General features: G+C 42.0%; 1 protein-coding gene across 1 annotated transcript in view; it reads right to left on the reverse strand.

The window, feature by feature from the left end:
* The window catches only part of dym (dymeclin), a 91267-nt gene that overhangs the window by 69693 nt on the left and 525 nt on the right, over positions 1-21049 (reverse strand). Inside the window, exons 2-8 of the mRNA XM_061698850.1 lie at positions 20409-20606; positions 19292-19344; positions 19091-19184; positions 15028-15164; positions 14404-14476; positions 3961-4086; positions 3143-3282 (exon numbers count right to left, since the gene is read on the reverse strand). Coding sequence (XP_061554834.1) covers positions 3143-3282; positions 3961-4086; positions 14404-14476; positions 15028-15164; positions 19091-19184; positions 19292-19344; positions 20409-20548 — 763 coding nt within the window. The 5' untranslated portion in view covers positions 20549-20606. The remainder of the gene's footprint in view (positions 1-3142; positions 3283-3960; positions 4087-14403; positions 14477-15027; positions 15165-19090; positions 19185-19291; positions 19345-20408; positions 20607-21049) is intronic.

Raw genomic sequence — 21049 nt, forward strand, 5'->3', positions numbered from 1 at the left:
TCAGAGCCATTGAAAAAACAATATCGTTTTAACGTGATAGTTTTTGGGACAATATATCGTCTTAAAAAAATTATCGTGACAGGCCTACTCAGCGATGTCTCCCTCAGTGAGATAGCTCCTTAACTGAGTGAGATTATTATTTGTCATAGTTGCCGCTCACAAAATATGTCCATATGGGTCTCCTCGAAAGACACAAAATTCAATCGGTACCCAAGAATTTTCCTCCAGGACTTGCTACCTAAGGAGTCCAGTCTAACGTCACTCGTTAGTGTCTAGACCTCGCATCCGCAAAGCAGCAGGACTCAAAAGACTTGAACATTTGTCATTGGATATAGATATCTGGAACCCCAACAGACCGGTTGAGTGATTCCTCGTACTGGGCGCATTCATTTTATGAGCATAGTCACCACAAGAATAAATGTTGTTGCCAAGGAGAGTGAATCCTTTCATGAGATATATACGCATACCACCCACAAAGATCAAAATAAAGTGTCCAAAAATTTTAACATGAGCCACCTTCCCCATGCCTGCAAAAAGCCATCATTTTTCCAGGCCGCTCTTTTGTATGAACAGCACTGATACAATATGGAGGTGAACAACTGTGGTCTGGCAATATTCCACCTTCTGAGTTAGTATCTGAGCCAGTTTGTTGGACAGTTAGTTGGTCATTTGGTTAGTTGGTTGGTCGGTCGGTTGGCTGGTTCTTGCTAACACATCTCAGTCAACAATTAAGTTATGGAAACTTTAAACTACAAACAACAAGGTAAGAAATAAATGTAAATTGCGATCAAAACCGAGCATTATTATCTTAGTAAAAGGAGACATTTTTCATAGAGCTCGTCTTGGGTCTGATTACCGATTATAGTGTATAAAATAAAGATGAAAGAAGACATGCCAGAGACTCGGATGTTTCTGGTGCTGTAGAGACAAGATGCCAACACGCTGTTCTGATAATCTTGCACACATGAGAACATGGCGTGTTCAAAGGCCCACATTTTCCCATGATGCATACAAAGCAGCGCAGAAAAGAAAAAAAACACCAAAAAAAGAAAGGGGGAAAAAAAAAGAATTCGTCAAAAAAACAGCACAGAGAATAAAAGAGGCCTAAAAGTGAAAGAAAATCCCCTTTAGGAGTCTTTGCTTTAAACGATTTCTGTTGTTTATGTTGCGAACACCACCTTTTCCACATGGAAATGGAATGTGCACAGTTCACAAGATGGGAGGAATAAAACAAGCGCTGTCTCCTCGTGGTGACTTAATTATTAAGAGTCTCCCTGAGTCTTTGTTGATGTGCATGTGTGTACAAGGGAGGCGTTTGCAGACAGACGGGCTCTAGGGGATTACGGAAGAGGACAGGGCACCATAACTCATCATCAGGCCAGTCTGTGGCCACTGACACGCACATACGCACGCACGCACGCACGCACACACACGCACACACACACACACTCACACACACACAAGACAGTGAATACTTCAGTGGACGTAATCTGCCACCAGACTCCCACAAAGAGCGCTTATCTGTGGGGGAAACCCGTGGGCGCACATCTATGCTCACAGGCTTTCACACAAGACAGACACGCATTCAGCACACAACAACCAGGCTGGCGCCCACAGACACATACAGGCTGTGCTGCTCATTTTTGACCCATCACTTTCATCCACGCTCTCATTCACACTGCTTTGCCTGCCGTCACAGCGTGCACATTCCTTCCTCTAATCATTTATGGCTCAGGCATCAAATGAAAGAGAAAAGAAGGGAAGAACTGACTATACTTGCAATTTTTCGAGTTAGTACTTCTGTAATTTGACTGCTTTGTGCAAGAATTGCCTAAAAACAACTGAGCAAAATAAAAACATTACAAAGCAGTTGTAAAATGCTTAAGCACTGATCACTGGAATGGATGAATAACGTTGCCAGATTAGAGGCCCAAGAAATGATGTACATAATTGGTGATCTAATTGCATTTCAATACACAAGACATGATGTGAGGAAAATGTAATCCCAACAAGTAAAAATGATCATGATTGTAAAAATAACTTTTGTGAAGGTGGCAATTACAGTGGAACCTCTGTTTACAAATGACCCGGTTTACGAACAGCTCGGTTTATGAACAATTTCTTAAAAGAAAAATTACCTCAAGTTATACACTATTTTCAGTTTACCAGCAGTGTTGGCATGGCCACGGAAGTCTCAGAACAGCTTTTTCTCGCGCCATATAAACATCATTGGCTCTGTGCTTGATGTATCTTTGTTTTTTTGCCTAAAATGGCAATCATCCCACAATGCAATGTAAACGATATGCTGCATTGTGGGAAGTGGATCGTGGCAGGTGGTGGCCATTTCAGGCTTGCAGTAACCACAGTGAATGTAAACATTACTGTATCCAAACGGGGTAAGACACTGAACGGTGATTTGCTAGGGAACCCATTGTTATTTCATCATCATAAATTATGTTTTATTCTATTTCTATAATGCACAGTATTTATTTTGAACAACACAATAATCAAAATAAGTTAAATATAACGGTTCTGCAGCTGGAACGGATTAATTCCAACTCCCTTCATTTCAATGGGAAACATTACCTCAGTTTGTTTCGGTTTGAGAACAGGGTCCGAGACAAAATTAATTCGTAACCAGAGGTTTCACTGTATCGGAACCAAGCACAAGCTCCTTCGGCCAACACTGTGCGGTCGGTCGGTCTGTGTTTTAGTGGGTAGGTTGGTCGGCCAGTAGGTCAACCGATAAGTTGCTTGGCCAATTACTTGGTTTGTGGGTCGTTTGGCATTTTATTTGTCTGATTGGTCAATTGGCTGGATACTTGCTTTATTTGATGGCCGGTTGGTTAGTTTGTTAGTTTGTAGTATTATGCAGACATGTAACTACATTTACCCATTTCCAAAAATCCTGTAGAGTTGAACCCATCAACTTTGGTGTAGGAGGTCTGCACTGAATTGATATCTAGTATAGTTCGTTTGGTAACATATTGCAAGACAGGACATTTTTCAAACATTTTGCCTCATTTCTCAAGGACAAAATTCTGACATATGTAGGTTGGGTGTCAGCGAAGGTACATTTTGGTGAATTTCATGCTATCCTAGTTTAAACAGATGTTTGTGCTTTTTGTGAGTGTGTTCTTACTTGCAACGCCAGACGCCAGGCCATAAAGAAGGCCGCCCTCTGCTTTGGGCTCAAAGATGTGTGTTGCTGGGGGCGGACATTTTTCCTGCCTGATGAAGTTATAGAGCAGCGTCTTCACCAGGCGACTGGTCAGCGACAAACTGGAAAAGAAAAGTACTCTTTGACCAATAATACTGAAATATTTACGAATGTCACCTGATCTTTTTAACGAAACTGGGTGCTTAGTGTTTCTTTTCTTTGTATAATTTGGGAGCATGAGTACTTAAGACAGGAATGAGCTGGGAATTTGGGTCAGAAACTTATGTAATGGATGTCATCTCTCAAAATTCAGGCGCTCATCTCCCAGACAGCGAGGGAAAGGTCACGGAGGAGACGGCGGGGCGATGGCCACTTCCCTGTTTTTAAGACCGTAACAGAATAACACATGAAGTCATTGTTTGTGATGTGCGTGATGAAACTGTCTGGCAGTGCAGAGAAGCAAACACAGGCCCGCGACAGTCCCACGACCAACTGGAGGAGATCCAAAACGCTCCGGGTCATCGACAGAATGTGGATGGCCCATTTCAGGAACAAAGATAAAACTTTTGCACAACTTCAAGGAGACACTTTGTAACCCTAGCTTGAGGAAAGGTGTGATGACAACGACAGAACCTGAAATTATTGTGATTTCTGAAAGCAGTGCAAATGTTCCCCTAAAACCTACAGTGGTTACAATGTTTTTTCCCCTTTTTGTTTTCCATTATTTTTAATGGAAACAATTAAAATCACGCATCGACAAGCATTCTGGGAAATGTGTGCGTGTCTGTGTGTGAGCTCACCATCGTCCCTTCATGACATGCCGGTAGATCAAACCATCTCTGAGGATGTCCTTGCAGAACAACTGGTAGGAGAAGAACACCAGCAGGGTGGTGACAGCTTCAAACAGGATGCTGTAGGTGATGTCACTGCAGGGACACGAGACGACAATATGGACACTAAAGCTGAAGCATGTAACTTCCTGTTTATGGCTTGTAGTGGAGAGAACATCATCTTTGTGGTTGCTGTGAAAACACTGGATCACCTTCTATAGGGGCCGATGAGAGGCAGGGAGCGGCCAGGACACCTCTCAAACATTTTCTATACTGCTTGTCCTAAATAGGGTCGCAGGTGCACTGGAGTCTAACCCGGCAGACTATGGGCGAGAGGTGAGGTATGGCCTTGACTGGTCGCCAGCCATTCGCATGGCACATATAGACAAACATTCACACTCACACCTATTGACAATTTAAAGTCTTCAATAATCCATACCTTTTTGTAATGTGGGAGGAGACCGGAGTAGTGGCAGAAAATGCATGCGCGGTGAGAAAATGCAAACGCCATAAAGAAAAGAGCGGAGATGTGAAGATTTGAACCAAGAACCTCAGAACTGTGAGGCACACATGCTAATCATCGATGAGACCACCATGCTGCCCACACTACACAACAGTATCTAGATTGACACATCACTCTGCGTCATGGTGGACGATGATACGGCAACGCACAGTACCTGCAGAGTAGAAGTTTGTAAAGCTGCCATTTAGGTGTAAATAGTTGGTTTGACAGGTAAAACATTGATTCTGGAGTCTCAAGACAAAATTAATGTCTTCAGTGCTTGTCACCCCCCCCCCCCCCCCCAAAAAAAAAAAAAACACATTTATAAAAATAGTAAACGTGAGTTTCGCCATCAAACCAGCCTGACTGGTGCTGATGCCATTCCACCTGGGACCTCTCGACTGCGAGGCAGACATGCTGCCCTGTGTGTTAGTGTTTTGCTAAATTCATTGTCTTGATTGTTTAACACAATTTATATTAAACAACTACAGTATTGATAAATGACTGAATTTGAGACTATTCTTTCGATGATAATGATAATAATAATAGTAATAATGCATTACAGGTATCTAGCGTTTTTCATGATACTCAAAGACACTACACAATCACACTCTAATGGTGGTAAGCTACTTGTGTAGCCACAGCTGACGGAAACGTGGCTGCCATTCTGCGTCTACAGCCCCTCCGGCCACCAGAAAACATTCACCCACATCCAACCACATTCATTTATAGGCAATTTTCTACTTATTGTACAATTTTTTATCCCTACGGGTCCAAGTCAATTATATAATGTCAATATAACTAAATAATATTTCAAGGCAGAAAATTAAAGAATAAAATGTGAAAATCCCACAAATAGAATAAACACAGATATGCAGTTCGTGTTGCTAAAGAGAAATTAAATCAGTCTACATGTGTAAATAGGTTTAAATGGATTGCGTATAAAGAACCATGTACGTAAGAGCATGTGAACAACTGGTACTCTAATGTCAAAAGGAAAAACTGTACAAACACAATGACGACTAGTGACATTTATCTTGTAAAAATTAAGACCCAATAATGAGAAAAAGAAAATAACTTTTCTTCCAAGGCTACGATCAAAGCGAGAGAAGTGTGTAACCACAAAGGAATGACTGCATCTGCACCACGAGCACGTACGACGGAGGAAACGGGCCGAGAGCCACAAAGTGGTGGAGGTCGGGAGGGGCGAGGGAGGCAATGGAACAGAGTGAGTCTGGGCCCCAGGAACAATGAATAATATGCTGGAATGTCCAATGCGTTTATGTAAGCGCGACAAATTGAATGATGCCCGTGGACAGAAAGGAGGAAAAGATGTCTTCTATTATGACAAATCCTCTCGACGCAAACAACACCTCTTAAGCAATGATTTCTTCAATCAATCAATCAATCAATCAGGACTTGGACTCGATCCCTTACATAGTGACGCCCTTCTTCATCTAACCATCTATGTGCTTCCAAGACAGCATGGCGAGCTAGTGGTTATTCCATCTGCCTCACAGTCGGAGGTTTCTGGGTTCGAATCTCGGCTGTGTGGAGCTTGCATGTTCTCCCTGTGCTTGAGTGTATTTTCTCCAGGTACTTCCTCCTACATCCTACACACACGCGTATTAGGTTCATTGAAGAATGCGAGTGTGAATGGTTGTTTTTCTATATGTGCCCTGCAAATGGCTGGCGACCAGTCCACGCTGTAACTCGCCTCTCTTGCCAAAAGTCTTCTTAAGTTAAGGGAAGACTAAATTGTACATAGGATTTATTGTAAATGTGAGTGTAAACGGTTGTTTGTCAAATTGAGCGATTGGCTAGATGAACGCCCTGAACAACAAGCCTGTATAGGCATTTGATGCTGTATATACAGTATATTATAATGTATCACATTTATTTAACCATAAAGAAAATAGATTAATTGTTAAGGAAGAAGCAGGTTACTAAAGAAAGAGGACTTAAGCAAGAATAAAAGCAAGCGTGTGGATATTTTAAAGGAGTCTCACTGATTCCATTCATTTGAAAGCACCCAGCTCAGTATGTACAATTTCCGTACATTTTGGTCACAAGCTTCGCTTTATTTTTTTTTTATACATTCACGCACATTACAGATTATGAATACAGTTAATTATTGATGTAAAAAACAATACTGGATGTTTAATATACTATTTATATGGCTTGGGTCGGCACGGCAGCGCGGCTCGCTTAAAATCCAGAAATGTATTTTCAGGGTGAGTGAAAGCTCATGTGCATTTTGATTGGCTGTAAACTGCAACACTGCGACAGTGTGCGCTGGCGATTCATATTTTTAATTGCGGCAAAACCAGTGGTAGTCCATTCTTGAAAACAGTCATAACCCCTACACTGTGCGACAGTTTGATGGGGTTCAACCGTGGCAAACATCAGGTTGATTGAAGACTGAATTTTCCATAGGCATGAATGTGAGTGTCAATGCTTGTTTGTCTATATGTCCCCTGCGATTGGCTGGTGACCATTCCTGGGTATACCTGCCCAAAGTGAGCTGGGAGAGACTCCATCTTATCCGTGGCAAGCACCATTGAAAAAGGATGGACAGTATGCTTCAAATTTTGAGGGTACAGTTTGTGGGGGGGTCTTCCTTCCAAAAAAGCTGGGACAGGGGCAGCAAAATACTGGGAAGTTGAGGAATGCTCAAAAAACAGCTGTTTCGAACTTCCTACAGGTGAACAACTTAATTGGAAACAAGTGAGTGTCATGCTTGGTTATATAAGGAGCATCCCCGAAAGGCTCAGTTGTCCATATCACAACCAAAAGATTCGGTGAATCTGGAGAAATCTCTGTACACAAGCCAGTGGGCTCAGGAACACTTCAGAAAACCATTGTCAGTTAACTCAATTCATCGCTACAACTACAGATGCAAGTTAAAATTTTACAATTCAAAGCAAAAGCCATATATCGACAACACCCAGAAACGCCGCTGGCGTCTCTGGGCTCAAGCTCATCTGAGATGGACTGATGCCAAGTGGAAAAGTGTGCTGTCATCTGACAAGTCCACATTTCAAAAAAATCATCTCTGTGTGAATGTGAGTGCAAATGGTTGTTTGTCCCTATCAGGACCATAATCAGATTTATTGGCCAAGTCTGTTAGAAGGCACATAAGGAATTTGTCTCCGGTAGTTGGAGCCACTCTTGTATGGCAACAAACAGCCACTATGACAAAATATACATATGTGCCCTGCGATTGGCTGCCGACCACTTCAAGGTGTAACCCGCCCCTCGTTTGAAGTCCGCTGAGACAGGCGTCTGCAATCTGCCATTTTGGCTCCAAGCAGCCATTTTAGGGTCATTTCAGCCATTTCCTAGTGTCCTTCAGAGACATACTTTTTAAAATTGCTATCAAATTTGAACAACATATATGAGACAGATTGTTCAACTGTGAAAAATTTGTCTTTTCAAGTGGGTGCAGCATGGCTGCAAAGCTCGATGACTTGCCATAAAACACAAACCAAGTCTGACATTTTAGGGTAATTTTGCACATTTGCAGGGGCCCTTCAAAGATCAACTTGTCCTGTAATTTTCACCCTGATTGCTACCAAATTTGAGGCCTGTATACTAGACAGACAAACAGATGACAATTGCAAAGACACATTTGAGTTTTCATCCTTAAGTGTGGGTGGAGCATAGCAGAAAAGTTTGATAACCCGCAGTAAATCTAATGAAAACCTCATAAGGTTAGAGCTTGGGCAAATGTGTGACAAAGCTCCCTCTGAATATATTCGTAAGCACCCCCTCATTGCAGAAAAGTAGACATGATGCCAACCCTGCAAAACAAAACGTCCATTTTCTATATCGTATAATCTCATTCGGGTCACGGGTGTGTTGGAGCCTAACGTAAGAGGCGGGTTGTACTCTGGACTGGACGCCAACCAATCCAGTTGAGCTGCATGGTATTTTGCTGGAGCATAGTCATCGTGATGTACGTATGTGCAATAGTCACATCGCAGGATCTGCTGCGATGTTGGTTTACTGTAATATACAGTGACTCAACTGTAATATTAAAAGTGACCAGCAGTGTGTTAGGATAGGCCTCCTTCAGGCACATATTTTAGACAGGTTCAGGCCTGAGTTTTAGTTGTTTACTCCTGTAAACTTTCCACTTTCCTTGAATTTCTCTATGCACCCTAAGGTTGCTCAAAGTAGAAAACACTCTCCAGTGCTATGATATCAACTCTTCTGGCATTAACTATCCATAACTGTGAAAAAACAGTCTTCTGGTAGTTTATGTTAATGTTAGTATAGCAGACAAAGAAAAAGATCTGGCAGAAGTTCAGACGGAACTTCACAACAGTTTTTGAACATGCTCAAAACATTAAAAGATTGTACACCCGCTGCATTTCCTATTTCGCTCTTCAGAATGAAACTAGGCAGGCACGCAGCAGCTGAGTGAGTCTGCTAGGTGAGTTCAGGGACACTGCGTAAATGGGAGTGAATGTGTTTTTTTTTTAATTAATTATTCGGAAAATTATTTGAATCTGAATGCTACAGTTAAAACACTAAGATTACACTGTGATAATATATAATTTATTTTGCTTTGTAATATAAGCATAGATAAATTTCACAAATATAGTCTGGCAATTTAAGATAAATGCATCATCATGCGACAAGACTATGACCCAAAAGACACTGCCAACACAACAGAGGACTTCATCAGGGGGGAAAAGTGGAAGGTCTTGAACTGGCCAAGTCAATCAACGGATCTTAACCAAATACAGCATGCATTTTACCTCCTGAAGTGGAGACTGAAGGGAGAAACCCCCAGAAACTAACAAGAACTGAAAGAGGCCGTAGTAAAGGCCTGGAAAACCATTTCAAATGAAGAAGGCAACAGTCTGGTGCAGTCAATGGGTCGCAGGCTTGACGCAGTTATTGCAAGTAAGGGTTATGCCACCAAATAGTAAATGTTATTCACTTTAAAGGTCAGAGGACAAAGATGTTATGGGATCAGTTAAAATTCATATTGCATTGTTTATGTTATGTAATACATGCACGTTACTTCCAGCAAGTTGTCAACTGTAGTTTAACTAAAAATTAGGTTTTTACTACGCGTATTGAGCACTCCCTGAACATACCCAAATCTCAAAACACCGGGGTGTAGTTACTCGATCCACCGTAAAGGCTACCGGAAGTGACATTGCAATTGCCAAACACAGCACGCTACATATATACGATGATATACGCAATGGCGAGCAATTTGTTGAAATATGAGGAGGAGGAGGATTTCAATGTACAGGAGCACCCAACAGAACTTGGCATCGTCAAACCGTACGTTTGAGCCGATCAGGAGGTCGGAACCTGACAGTGACGATGACGAGCAGTCAAGTAGCAGCTGTACAATAGAAAAAGAGAGTGCACACTGGGTCGATGTGACGGTATGTCAAAAGCATGTCTTTTTATACAGTCATAGCTAGAAATAATGGCACCCCAGGGGTGCCAATATATTTTAGCACGATATACGCATTATATATTCATATATGTTTCAGTGACACGGCACAAGCTTTTACATAGTATGCAGTATTCCTATATATAGTGTGCCCCTCGCTCGAGTAGCTTTACAACACATTGCACAGAAAGTCTTTGCCGTGTCTGTTGGCTTGTCATATAGGCAAAAGCACAGTACTGAAAAGTACTGCGTGGGTCTTTTTATCCTATTGCCCAGTGCATAATAACCATAATAGAGTCGTAGGTATATATAAGGACATCCTCACCTCTTGTCTGCACCGCTTCGCTGCTGCGAGATTTTGTTCTCTTGCTGGCGTTTGAGGTCCCGATGGCCGTAGGAAAAATAGTTAGCACTGCAGCAGGTTTCAGCCTCTGCCTAACTACACCTGTGTATCCGATGCTTTCTGCTAAGTCTTTCTAAAAACACGCCGGTTCGAAGTGATCGGCACAGAGTTTGGAATGCTTGCGAGGCACCCAGAGCTGATCCGCTGGTCACGTATTTATTTTTCACTTGGAAAGCCAAAGAAACCATTTGTACAACCAAATGGCACACAATAGACCATCATGAATTCACTAAATCATACGACAATATACAAGGACGGGAACAACAGCATGGAACAATAGATCACAATACTGAATGAACAGGCTGTTTGGCTAGTGTTACATCACAGCGCCAGATAGAGCCAAACAGTGGAAGGTGCTGGATGCAAAAAGCAGAAGGCGCATTCGGAATCATATTTCATATCGATTTAACTGCTGTTTTTCTGCTATATAATCACTTTGAAATGGCAGTTGTGGTTTGTAAAGGGGTTCAAGAGTTATCAAAAAAAAAATTTTTACATCTTTGTCCTCTGACCTTTAAGTTAATTTAATGTCTGTTCTAATACTTTTGCTCAATTGAAAAGTGGGTGGCTCCAAACAAAAGTTGCTCTGTCCTGAGTTGTTCAACACATCTAGATGTAAATACAATGAAATGAAATTTGGAATTCTGAACTTTTGTCTCATAGTCATCTTTTGATCTGAAACCCAAATGTCTTCAGTATACAACAAAAACAAAGGAATTGACCTTACCATTCCAATACTTTTGGAGGGAACTGTACGTCTATGCCAACAATGAGGCAGCTAACAAGTTAAACGGTGGGTTGCATTGATGATTTTTAGCACTTATTTTAGTCTTCAAACCAATGTCAGAGCTAATGACAGACACAAACAGAAAAGATACATTACTTTGTCATACTGGAAAGAAAGTAGAAACAGTTGCATTACAAGCTTAACATTGAGCTAAAACTTCAAAGGTCAAACTAGCAACTTTGGATCACACTGAATTGGGACAAAAGTCACAAAAACATCTCACAGTATCACAAACAGTAACCTTGTGTCTCATTGGTGTGGAGGTAAAGGAATCAACGTTTAGACAGACTTTCAAACGCCAAAGGCATAAAAAGCTGACCAAAAAAAAACAATGTAGGGCTGGAAGTCTCTGAAGAGTAGAATAAGGCAAAAAAAAAAAAAAAAAAAAAATTTCTTCACGCAGAAAAAATGATTTACACCGCTCAAGTGCATAATGATGTACAAATTTAAGATTAAAATTAAATTTGCCTCATTTTTTTTGCTTTTTTTTCTGGCCTCCAACTTGAACCACGCCCATCTCCACTTGCACCTCATGTATAGCATCCCCCTCTTTAAACACTCTAATTCTGGAAAAGAATTGACTAAAATCATTGTCTGTTTCACTTCATCTTTCACTATTAGCAACTTCAAAGGCTAATCCCAAATGCATCCTCCAGGAAAATATTAAGTACAATATGTTTCTGTTTTTACGAGCCATTTCTGAATTTGAAGGTAGTTCATTCTGTGTTGTGACATAATCCCTAACATTGCGCTGTCGCTTAATACATTTAACATTAACATCCGTGAACTAATTCGATAATTGTAGCTGCATTTCCAAATTAATACAAAATGTAGTAGCGGAACAACTCTTGTCGCCGTTGTTACATGTGCTTCGCGCTTCTGCTGGGACCGCAACCAGGGCCACAACCCGCAGCACCTCAATGCGAAAACACAAAAGACCAGTGCAACAAATATGAGATTGGCTGATCTGATGAGCAAAAATGTTGCTTAAATGTAAGAGTAGTAATAGAGGATGTGCGCTCCAGAGGTGGGTAGAGAAGCCAAACATTGTCCTCAAGTAAGAGTTCTGTTACTTGACAATAATGTGACTCAAGTAAAAGTAAAAAGTAATCCTCCAAAAAAAGTACTTCAGAGCAAAAGGTACACAGTGAAATAATTACTCAAGTACTGAGTAAATAGTGACTAACTTCTGATTTTTTTTTTTAACCACAGCATGAACATCAGTAAAAAAAATTACAAAATAAAATGTGAATGTGTAAATTCTGATGTTGCTGTGTGTGTGTGTGTGTTTGTGTGTGTCTGCGTGTGTGCACAGTCAAAACTACAACAACACCTGCAATTTACTGCGCAGTGTTTTCTAAAGTTATAAATGAGCTGAAAGATCCACGTTTGGGCAGACAGTGCCAGACAAATACTACAATACATGAAAATGGTTGATTTTGTTTGACTAAATGTAAACAAGAGTAACGCGCCATTGCCTTCACGGTAATGACAACCTTCCCAACATGGGAAGGTCACTTAGGCACGACAGTCAGCCAGGCTGGCTTATCTAGTGGTAATACCTATATTCGGGAAACCCAATAGAAAACGTGACTTTCTTGTGTCGTTTGATTAGTGAACCAGACTTAAACGTCACTAGCGCTTAAATTGGATCACGGTCATTGGATCTATATGATTCACGTAAATGGCCTATTTTGAGTTCAAAACGGCGAATTTCGCCAAAAGGCGACTGATTTTCATGTATGTACAGAGCATTTGGTTCTATCAGTTACTCCTTTTCTTGCATCTCATTTTAAATTCGTTTTTACGGGTATCGTGTGAAGTTATTTTTCATGCCAAAATTCTGAGTTCTGATACATACCCTTCAAAATAAAAGGCTACATGCTAAAAACCGGAAGTCAAGTTAAAACTTGCACATATAAACGATTTGACGTGATAAAATAGTCGCAAATAACTATTTTAACAATGCTATATTTAACTTTTAGCTGAAACAATAATTAATGAATATGAAGTCAATTGGGTTAGTGCCACACATTGTGTTTGAGTTCATAGGTTTGATATTGATACTGCTTATAAAGAACGCCGAGTCTAATGTTCATTTTAGTTTATGCTGCAGGCTGCTAAGAAAATGGACATAATTTGGACACCCTTTATTTTAACCATGCAAACTTTTTTGACCCAGCTCCCTAAAAAGAATCAGAATGGAGAATTGTTCAGAACCGGAATCGGGACCGGAATCGCTCAAATTCAAATGATGCCCAACCGTAGTCACAGTGTGTTGGGTGTTTTTGTTGGCACATTAAAGACCAAAGCCCTTTTTTGTTTTAATTCCTCATTTTCAAAAACACCATTCAAGCAACAAGTTTTTCCTCATGTTTTTGCGATTGTAGGGGGAAAGCTGGAGCTGGCTACTAGTGTGGACTGAATGGGTGGCAACAATGGGGAAATAACATGCCAGTATTTTGAGGTTAATTGCCATGAGCAACATATTGCTCATGGCTATTATACTATGAACTAATTATTATACCATGGCTATTATACTATGAACTAATTTTGAATTTTCAAAATTTTGAATTATTAACCATGAACTGAAGTAGTTCATTTTTGAAACTGGAAACTAAACTTTGAAATAGTTTGTGTAGAAATTGAACTTTCCCAGCACTAATCCTGTATTATTTCACATCGCAATATATATCCCAGGCTTAAATAAATAAATAAATAATAAAATAATATTGCAGTGTCATTTTTGTTCCTATATTGTGCATCCCTAATTTTGAGTTTTTAATAAACCTAACATGCATGTTTTTGGTATGTGGAAGGAAGCCGGAATACCCGGAGAAAACCCACACAAGCATTTTGCATGTTCTTAGAAACCCAACACAGGTAGCCCGAATTCGAACCGCCAACCTCAGAACTGTGAGGTGGATGTGCTAACTACTCATCCACTGCGTCACCCCTAATAAAACAAATAATTAAAAAAGAAGAATAGGTTTTTATTATGTTTGTGACTAACATAACATTGAATACAAATGAAAAAGATGAATAGAGGGTCTCAGGGAGTAACAAACTCCATAAGGGACACCACTACTTCATCGTTTTTTTTAAGTCGGCTATGTAAAATGTCAGACAAGTGACATTATTAAATAGCTGCGTGGGAACAGTCAGGGCATTGTGAACATCCCAGTCAGAATAAATGTCCTTTTTTCCCCCCAACAGTCTGAGCACATCTTGACCTTTTCAAAATGTGTGCAAGTTACTTTCATGACTCACACACATGCATACACGCTGAAAGTACTTACAGCAGTGGCACGTCAACGATCAGGTGCACCAAGTTGGATAAGAGCTCCTCGAGGAGGTCCTCATGACTGGCTCCTAAAAGAGAGATGTTGATAAAAGCCCCTTTTATGCTGCCTGTAAAATCTGACATTTTCTGTCTTTGTTCCGTGTTTCTGTTCTATATGAACGGCACATACACAGAATGGAGGGACTAAGTGGACCTGGCAAATTGTGGCAACTTTCTGGCTATCAAGGTAGTATCAGAGATGTAAAAGAGTGTAAAGCCTTCACTGCATTTGAAAACCAGACAGTGTTTCTACTGTGCTATTGTTCGGTATCAGAATCAGAATCATGTTACTGAACAGTAACATAACAGTATGGAGGGTAAAGGTTGACCTAGCAATTTTCTGTATTTGGAGGTAGTATCAGACAGGTAACAGAGACAGGACAGTGCCTGTGTGCAACCCCAACTCTCCACAAATGTGCACAAGTTTCATAACCTTCTTGAATGCAGCATAACCCACAGTCACTTATGTCAGATTGTTTCCCGCTTTCCATGACCCCTCTGATACCAACTGCCTGTGCTAGTCCCTGCGCGCGTGTGCGTGTGTGGGGGGGGGGGGTGGACAGTTAGAGACAACGCTCACCTCCGCAGGAACCTGGCGCCCTCTCTTGGTAGCTGAACTGCAAGTGCAGCTCCTGCTCACTTATCTCCCGGATGAGTACCTTGAGCAGGCAGCGGATCATGAAGAGAGCGTTGTGGGCCTGCCAGATGAACAGCTGACTGCGGAGGAGAGGAGACAACACATTGTAACTCATTTTGAACGTTGGTTAATTTGGTTCTACACTTGAAAGACAGATACGAATGGTAAAATGTTACTTAAAAGTAAACTTTTCATGATCAGGATTTTTGGGAACAATCAGCGAGTTTAAAAAAACAACTGATCACAAGATGGAGCAATGTGTTTATTTAAATGACTTGTTAATTTACTGTATATACTTTTGTACTGTATGCTGAGTATCTTCAAAAGTATTCTCTAGTCAGTTCATGTATTCTAATCAGTTTGGTCAAATCAACATTACAACATGACAGAAATAATTCTCATCCCAGCCGCTTTATACTCTGCTCCAAACCGCCCCAGTGAGAGCTGGAGATCCACGGCTTGATGAAGCCAACAGAACCACATCATCTGCAAAAAGCAGAGATGCAATACTGAGGCCATCAAACCGGATCCCCTCTACGCCTCAACTGCGCCTAGAAATTCTGTCCATAAAAGTTATGAACATAATCGGTGACAAAGGGCAACGTTGGCGGAGTCCAATCCTCACCGGAAACGAGTCCGACTTACTGCCGGCAATGCGGACCAAACTCTGACACCGGTCATTCAAGGACCAAACAGCCTCTATCAGGGGGTTCGGTACCCCATGCTCCCAAAGCACCCCCCACAGGACACGGTTGAACGCCTTCTCCAAGTCCACAAAACACATGTAAGACTGGTTGGGCGAACTCCCATGCACCCTCGAGGACCCTGCTGAGGGTGAAGAGCTGGTCCTCCATTCCACGGCCAGGACAAAAACCGCGCCGCTCTTCCTGCATCTGAGAATCGACTTCCCGATGGACCTTCCTCTCCAGCACCCCTGAAGAGACCTTACCAGGGAGGCTGAGGAGAGTGATCCCCCTGTAGTTGGAACACACCCTTTTCTGGTCCCCCTTCTTAAAAAGGGAGACCACCACGCCAGTCTGCCATTCCAGATGCACTGTCGCCGATGTCCACGCGATGTTGCAGAGGCGTGTCAACCAGGACAGCCCTAAAACATCCAGAGCCTTTAGGAACTCCGGGCGGATCTTGCCACCGAGGAGCTTTTTAACCATCTCAGTGACCTCAACTCCAGAGATAGGAGAGCCCGGCTCAGAGACCCCAGATTCTGCTTCCTCATGGAAAGGCGTGTCGGTGGAATTGAGGAGGTCTTCGAAGTATTCTCCCCACCAACTCACACCGTCCCAAGTCGAGGTCAGCAGCGCCCCATGCCCACTATACACAGTGTTGATGGTGCACTGCTCCCCCATCCTGAGACACCGGATGGTGGACCAGAATTACCTCTAAGCCGTCAGGAAGTCGTTCTCCATGGCCTCACCGAACTCTTCCCACGGCAGAGTTTTTGCCTCAGCGACCACAAAAGCTGCATTTCGCTTGGCCAGCCAGTACCCATCAGCTGCCTCAAGAGTCCCACAGGCCAAAAAGGCCTGATAGGACTCCTTCTTCAGCTTGACGACATCCCTCACCGCTGATGTCCACCAACGGGTTCGGGGATTGCCGCCACGACAGGCAACGGCCACCTTTCGGCCACAGCTCCGATCGGCCGCCTCGGCAATGGAGGCACAGAACACTCGGACTCAATGTCCCCCGCCTGCCCCGGAACGTGGGTGAAGTTCTGCCGGAGGTCCTGACAGTGGATTCTGCCAGACATTCCCAGCAGACCTTCACGATATGTTTAGGCCTGCCAGGTTGAACAGGCATCTTCCCCCACCATCAGAGCCAACTCACCACCAGGTGGTGATCAGTTAACAGATCCACCCCTCTCTTCATCCGAGTGCCCAAGACATGTGGCCGCAAGTCCGATGACACGACCACAAAGTCTCTTCCAGGTCTCACTGTCATTGCCCACATGAGCATTGAACTCGCCCAGCAGAACGATGGAGTCCCCAACGGGAGCGCTCTCCAGCACCCCCTCCAAGGACTCCAAAAAGGGTGGGTACTCTGAACTGCTGTTTGGTGCATATGCACAAACAACAGTCAGGACCAGTCCCCCCACCCATAGGCGGGGGGAGGCTACCCTCTCGTCCACCGGGGTTTACCCCAACGTACAGGCACCGAGCCATGGGTGCAGGTGCCACCAGGCGCTCGCCTTCGAGCCCCACCTCCAGGCCTGGCTCCAGAGGGGGGCCCCGGTGACCCGCGTTCAGGCAAGGGAAAACGTCTTCCTGATTTTTTTTAAGATCATAGGGATTTTTGGAGCTGTGCTTTGTCTGGTCCTTCACCTCGGACCTGTTTGCCATGGGTGACCCCGCCAGGGGCATAAAGCCCCTGACAACTTAGCTCTTAGGACCACTGGGACACACAAACCCCTCCACCATGATAAGCTGACAGCTCAAGGAGAGGCAAATTATATTATTGTAATTAAATTACTTCGCACACACCGAAACTTTAGAGCACGACTCGACTGAAAGCTGCCATGTTTACGTACAGCCAGAACATTTTGTTGTCTGCTTGCGAGCCGTATTGTATTAAAAGTATGTGAACATACCTCAAGCAATCCGTGAATGAACAGCCTCTACCGAGCATCGCTGATGACCATCACACGTTTTTCCTTATTTTACCCCCCACACACACACAATACATTTCATTTCCACTATTGTTGTCGTCACCATGGTAACAACTGGGGGTATTTAGAAAATATTTTCCATGGGATTCATGGTAATTAGGTGGGAGTTGAGGGTAATTTAATGGAAAGCTATCATATTGAAGCATATATATATATATATATATATATATATATATATATATATATAAAAACATTGTGTTTTGTCAAAGAGAAATCCATGCCAAATATTACCATTAAAAAGCATGACATTTGAACAGGTTTATTTCTAATTAGAAATGTATCAAGTTAAATATTTTTAGTAATTCATTCTTTCATTGAAGAAATAAAACAATGTTGAGTTCATTACTCATCCCCCCATGACTCAACGATGACGAAAATGCAGAATACCAGATACCCTTACAAATATGGAAATGTTCCTTAAAATATTGCCTGAACAATTACTAAAGTAGTTATTTCTATTAACATTATTTTGTATGGTTAAATTGTTTCATAATACGAATAAAACCAATTTATTAACTATTAATTAAAAGACACTGCACAACCTCAGTGTACATCACAAGTAGTTCAGTGAGCATCAACATTATATGTTCAAAGAAACTTTAGATACAATACTTTTGCAACACCCCGTAATAATTTGTCTTTTAAGTTATGATTTTAAATTACAGTACCTCAAATTATGAGTGCCCCAACAATTTTTTTTTTTTTTTTTTTTTTTTTTTTTTATAGATACCAGCCATCGCTCATCTGATTTTTTTTCCCTTGGCTTGCGCTTGAGCTTCTCCAGGGCTTCAGTGAAGTCGGGGGAAAAAATTTAGATAGAACCTCTTAGCGGAACCTCGGTTCAATAACAAATGGGTTTTTTAGACAAATATTGCTTGGGTTTACTATGCTTCCTGACATCCATGCAGAAGTTCTCTCTTTTACACAGAGTATACATCATTTGTTCCACACGTATAATAGGTACAATACAGTTGTTTTTTACAGTATATTAGCCTTCAGTATGGCTCCCAAGAATGTGAAACATGGAAGTGATTGTGCTATGGAGAAACCTTGAAAAGTGTGCAGCATCTGCTGAGCTCTCCGTGACTAAGTAAGCCCTCCTCAATGCAGTTCCCTCCTGGAACAGTTTATTTTTATGTACATTATTTCATGTGGGGAAACAGTTTCCAATTCTGGACAAATGGAAGGTAACTTAAGTAGAGAAAAGTCTAGCAATACTAATCCAAATATAACAATTGTAACTAACAGCACTTTTCCCATAAAGAGTTGCTGACTCAGACTTTGCCCCTTCTGCTTTGATTAACAAAAAAAGCTTCCCACACTCACTCTTGGCATTCTGTGGAGATTTTCAGCTCTTTGGTTCGTCCCAGGAAGATTCTAACCAGCGCGCCAAAGTTTCCAGTTCTGGGATTGTTTTCAACTGAAGAAAGGATGAAAAAACATTATAAATGGTATGACATGTAATACAATTTTCAGTCTGAATGACTGCATTATTGATCAATTTATCAAATGAGTAAGTTGACATACTTAGGAGCTTGGCCAGCGGTAACACAGCCTCTTCCAGCAACTTGCAATCTCCACTGTTTAAAACAGAAAATTAAAAAATTAAACATTCTTGCATAACTTGTTTACTACAGTTATTTTGCTTATTTACAATGGACACACCTATAATGAAGCATCATATTAGTCTGCTTTTGCTGTAGTTTATTTTTTAAGGCGAATGTTTTTAATGTGCTTATTTGTGTTGTTTGAGCAGCTGCATGTCACTGACCAGTGTATTACGATGACATCAAGCTGTCATTGGAGTGGTATAGCCAATCTGCACATTTAAGATGCATTCATATAGGTAGGTATCCAACATGTATCAGGTTTTTATCCACATATGAATCCTTGCTAGAATCACTACTTTTCAAGGAAACAAAAAAGATGACTTACTTTAGTTACCAAACACCACATCGTTCACAATGCCTCACAGAGTGAGGGAAGAGGCGGAGTTTTACAAAACTTCACCAACAGTGGAGCTTTCAAGAACGTTAATAGATTTGTTTTAGAGCTATTTCCAGCACTTTAAATTGGTTAATAATGCGTAAAAATGACAGATGACGTCGGGACAGATCAATACCATAGCGCTTGCAAAATTCATTACTCTCATCCCACACAGTTCAATGGAGCGCTGTGGTAGCAGGCAACTCTCAACTGGCGTTTCGATGACGGGAGCGGCTGGTTTGGCTGGCTGGAGCCAAGCAGCGCCTAGCCGGGAGGGAGATTGAGCTCTGACAGCCGAGTCTCAAACCAGAGTGGAATCGCTGAACATCGCAGTGATGGCTGGAGGAGGTATCCCTTCGTCTTTAAAAAGTAAAAACCTTTGAAGAAATTTAGACCTAAAAAAGTACCAGTACCAAACTATTGAATATACCAACCTATAACACAACCCAACGTTATCACACATTGAAGTTATTTCTCCAGGAGGAACTAAACACTACACACTAACTAGTCTAACCCTTTATACAAAACCAGGACAAATAACCCTGATGAATCATTACTCAAGTGGCAGCCGGCTTTGCAAACATCCTGGAATAGTATGGAAGATCCTGGACGGGACTTAACCACTTTAGACACGTGACTAGACTTTTGTGTTGAGTACCTGCTGGTGGGACTAATGACAGTAAAGGAGATGAGCTGGTTCCAAAAAGGGTCATTCTGCGATATGGACTCAGTGCCCACCAGAGCCTTAAGGCTGGGGTTGTCGAGCAGGTCACTGAGCTGGCTGGTGTTAGCTCCCATCTCCAGAGTCCAGACTCAGTGCTGCCTTACTGCTTGTTTGGCCGGCATATGCTCACACCTGCGGGCACAGAGCACTTTAAATGTAACCAAGACCACTCATACTTCAAATATTAATATTCAAATTGGACACCATGTCATATTTTTCATGCGTCAATAAACCTTAGACTGGTCTCTGGCCAATGACTGGTCACAGATAGACAAACAAGTATTCACACACACATTCACACTCACATCTTCAGTTAACCTAAAAAGACATTTGACGAGAGAAGCGGATTACACCCTGGACTGGACACCAGCCAATCGCAGGGCAGACACAAACAAGCATCACACCTATTGAATATTTAGTCTTCACTTAACATGCCCGTTTTTGGAATGTCGGAGGAACACATGGGGAGAACATGCAAACGCCACACAGAAAGGCCGAGATTTGAACCCCTAACCTCATAACTGTGAGCAGACGTGCTAAGCACTCGGATCGCCGTGCTGAACTTTAAACCTAAG

This window comes from Phycodurus eques, chromosome 15 (genome assembly GCF_024500275.1).
Source record: "Phycodurus eques isolate BA_2022a chromosome 15, UOR_Pequ_1.1, whole genome shotgun sequence".
Lineage (NCBI taxonomy): Eukaryota > Metazoa > Chordata > Actinopteri > Syngnathiformes > Syngnathidae > Phycodurus > Phycodurus eques.